The 4,324-nt window shown below is 29.6% G+C and overlaps 1 protein-coding gene across 1 annotated transcript; it reads left to right on the top strand.

Moving 5' to 3' along the window:
- Window positions 1–1,620: 1,620 nt before the first annotated feature.
- On the top strand, window positions 1,621–2,969 carry LOC115238285. Its single transcript, XM_029811971.1, has 3 exons — window positions 1,621–1,696; window positions 1,769–2,158; window positions 2,314–2,969. The coding sequence occupies exons 1-3, from the start codon at window positions 1,621–1,623 to the stop codon at window positions 2,817–2,819; spliced, it is 972 nt and encodes a 323-aa protein (XP_029667831.1). The 3' UTR covers window positions 2,820–2,969.
- Window positions 2,970–4,324: the final 1,355 nt, after the last annotated feature.

Below are 4,324 nucleotides of genomic sequence, written 5' to 3'. Positions count from 1 at the left end.
CTAATTACGCAACAAATTTATCTTTTTATTGGATGTTAATTTTTATAATATTTAAAAATGTCTTACTATATAAATATCCTTAAATTAAAGATTTTGCAATAAAATTTTGATATTATAATAAATAATTCATTTGAGATTAATAATGATAAATTTTCATGTAAATGTCCGGATATAGGGACATGTCCGGCAATCGGTACTTCTACCTTAATATATGTTATTATATATTATTACTGTAATTGATTTTAGTTTTGCCGTCAAACAAACGTCAGAAAATAACGTCGTGTGAATGTGACATATCGACAATAAATTAATTAATTTCTCAATAATCATTACGAAAATCGCAACATGATAAAGACTTTTTTCTCGATTTCACCTGCTCTACTTGCACACAAGAATTGATACGGTTATTATGCGACACCCTATATATACAGGGTATCCCATTTTAAATGCCGTAGGCAAATATATCGAAAAATATGGCAGATACGGAAAAATGTTTCAGACAAAAGTTGCATGGTTTGAAGGGGGCCACATGATGAAAAAATGGACTTGACCTTGAGTGAATTGTGAAAAATGGACTTGACCTTGAGTGAATTGATTGGCCTTTCCAAGGCCAGGTCAATGTGATCGATGTTTTCTTAAACGGGACCGTCTATTTTTCATTGCATATTCTTGTAGCTTATCTCGAGAGCTTTTTCAAACACTATAATAAAGTATTTTTTCATTAAGTATTTTTCGAGTTATTTTATATATTAATCTGACATATTTTGATATAAAAATAAAATATATTGTAAAATATTTAGTTTCCGATAATCTTACCGTAACACTTTTATGTACAGAATAATGAGACAAATCAATTAGTGTAAAAAAAACAAACAATTGTTTAAAAAAATACATTGTAAATAATTACATACTTTTTTTTAAAAACAATTATTTTGTGAATATTTGAAAAAGGAAAGATAAAAAACATTTAATTTAACTTATTTATTTACAAATGTATTACAAATTCTGTTCAAAATTATTTCCTGCAGATTCTATACAAAGTTGCCCTGCGTAAAAGTGATCTAACAGCTTGCTCCACCATGCCAGGAGAATTTCTTATTTGCGTTGCTGCATCCATAATTCTGTTGAATGAGATAATTTTGCAGGAGATAATTTTGAACAGAATTCGTAATTACATTTGTAAATAAATAAGTTAAATTAAATGTCTTTTCTTTCTTTTTTCAAATATTCACATCAACTTTCAATGGTTGTAGTTCTGTTAGGAAGCATTTACGGACATATATGTTTATTAAACAATTTCAACTCTAAATGATTTCATAATAGTTGCTTTCCATTTACATCAAAACTCAGATAATTCTTACTTGTGACGTCATAATTCAGTTGAATCCGTTCCTTTTAATGCTAGCAAGTGAGATTCAACTGAGTTTTTACGTGGTTTCTGCACACAATCGAGACCGTGTGCTTTAGTGAGTTTAATAGACTCACATTAAAAGTGAGGTTATGAATCTGTATTGTTATGCGATAGCTTTGTTACCAAAATAAGCAGGTAAGTACAAAATGACATAAAATAATTGTAAATAATTATTGATAGTAAATAATCTTGTAAATAATCTTTTAATTATGTCGTATCTTTTATTGCGAATAGCAGATGGATGGATCACTAATAGTGATGGTGATTTTTATGTGGAAGATACCGGTAAATATTGTGGAATAAAGAAACTATGTGCAATATTATTCTAATGTATTTAATGTAGTTAATGTATTTTAGAGCAAAAATGCAGAATGTGGATTCCAAATAATTTAATAGGATTTCATGAAAACAATGAAGCATATTTTAAAAATCAAGGAAGTGATAACAATGTTAAAAGAACTATAAAAATTATTGACATAAGCCACGAGTTTAAAGAAACAATTATAAACGAAGTTGAAAATTCCTATGAAAATTCATTCCAGTCTGAAAGAACAAGTAATGTGATCGAAGTTGAAAATGTAGACGCTACGAAGACAAAAGAAAAAAGAAATACCTGGTCTGTAAATGAAACTTGTGCCTTAATAGGAGCTGTAGAGGCACGTTATGATGATATGCATCACGTACATAAAAGAAAAAATTTTTGGTCGGTTATTAGTGAAGAACTTAGTAGTCAAAATATTGAAGTAAGTGAAATTATTTATATAATTAATGTTAATAATAAAAAAGCAATTAAATTTTGTTTTATTGTTTTTGCTCTTTCAAACGATTGCTTTGTGAGTGTCTGAATTATATTTATTTCATGTTGAACATAATGACCCAAAAATATTTCCTTTAATTTTTAGGTTTCCAAATTGGCATGCAAAAAAAGTGGCAAAATTTAGTGCGTACCTATAAAAATACAAAGGATGTACAATCTAAAACGGGAAGAGGTCCTGTGAAATTCACTTTTTACAATAGATTGGATGAGTTATTGGGCGATTCACCATCGAGTGCAAGCACACATTCATTAGATGTTGACGAATTGCAATCGCAAGACACTCAAGTCGAACCAACACTGAATTTCGATTCTGATACCAGCTCAGAAAGACCTTCTTATTCCAATGATTCATCTTGTACGCAAAAAAGAAAAAATCCATTAATGGAACTAGTAAAAGTAAAAAAGAAATTTTTTGAAGAAAAAATGGAGAAAATCAAAGAAAAAGAAATCAGCAGAAAACTTTATGTTGAAGAAAGCTTGAAATACAAAAAAGAAAAGCTAGATCTATATAAAGAAAAACTGGAAATGGAAAAGAAGAAAATAAAGGCATTAGAAGACTTACAGAAGATCTTGAAAGAAAAAATTACATAAAATACTAATAATCAGTACTACAAACGTTCAATCGAAGGTTGACTCTCAGTCAAGTTCTCACATTATTTTTGAGTTCGTACTAGAAACTTTTAGTAATCAAAAAATATTTTACTCTAGTAATAGCATACGCAGAGTGCTATAGTATTGTGTTTATTTAATTTATTTTTGTTTTGTTTTTGTATAAAATGTCTGAAAAGAAAGACTAAAGGAGATTTATGTTTATGTTTCTTGTTTATTATTATAATAAAACCGTTAGTTATGTTAAAATAAAATTTTTATTTATTGTCAAATTTTCTTAAATATACATATCTAAATAAACATTGTTGCAAAAATTTCGTCTCTTCTAGAATTCTTTTCATTTATGCCACTAATTCCTGCTACATCTGTCATATTCTCATCATTATTATCATTGACATCGACATCAAATTCATCATCATCCTGATTGTCCAAACAAATATTATGTAGCACAGCAACAGCTACTATGCATTTTACTACAAACTTTAAATTATCATTTTCAAAATATTTTAGTCTCCTAAATCTTCCCTTCAAAAGCCCAAAAGCATTTTTAATTACAATTCTAGTTGCGGAATGGCAGTAATTGAATATTTTTTGATTTTTAGTTAGGTTGCCATTGTCTTTAAATGGACAGATCAACCAATCCAAACAGGGGTATGCTGAATCTTCCAATAAGAAATTTAGACCCAAGAATCCATCTATGCCTTTCCTGTACAGAGACGACTTTTTAAAAGCGACTGTCATGGATGAATCCTGGTTCTCCACAAAAAAAACTAATAAATTTTTTCTTGTAATCACAAACTCCTTGTATAAGAAGATTATAATCTCCTTTTCTATTATAATATACATACCCAGCTAACCATTTGCTTGCGGATTGTTAACAAACGGCAAACAATTCCCTGTGGAACGAGGCTGCCAAATTCAGGGCCTACTGTGTCCTCGAGTGCGCCCCAATTGCAACCAAAAGTTGAAATCATATCCTGATGTCAAATTGGGTACAACACCAGAGCAGATCTGTCACTAGCAGTGCGACGACAGATTGACGCAACAAATCGAGAGCAGGTTTGTCAACCGCAGACCGACAACAAATTTGCGCCAAATGCCCAGCAGATCTACGGCAATTTTCGACGACAAAAATTAGATCAGTTACAGTATTAATATATAATAATACATATTAATGTGTTAAAACATATAGGTAAATTTAAATAATTTGATTTATAAAATTAAAGATTTTTTTGGACAGGAATTGCCCGAATAAGTAAAAATCGAACAATTATTTGTTCGATTTTCCAAAAATCAGTTCAATATTTGAATTATCCTGTATAGGCATCGTGTCAAAAATTGAACTGATAGAGATAGATATATTACAATATTATTAGTCACATTTTGCAGGCTTTATATACACTCATGACAAAAACTTGAATACGAGTATACAGGGTAGTCCATTTTAAAAGAGCCAGTCAAATATCTCGAAAAATATGGAAGATACG

The sequence above is a fragment of the Formica exsecta genome, unplaced genomic scaffold (genome assembly GCF_003651465.1).
Source record: "Formica exsecta isolate Colony F162 unplaced genomic scaffold, ASM365146v1 scaffold330, whole genome shotgun sequence".
Taxonomy (NCBI): Eukaryota; Metazoa; Arthropoda; class Insecta; order Hymenoptera; family Formicidae; genus Formica; species Formica exsecta.
Note: the sequence above shows the minus strand (reverse complement) of the source record. Positions and strands in the feature narration are given on the sequence as shown.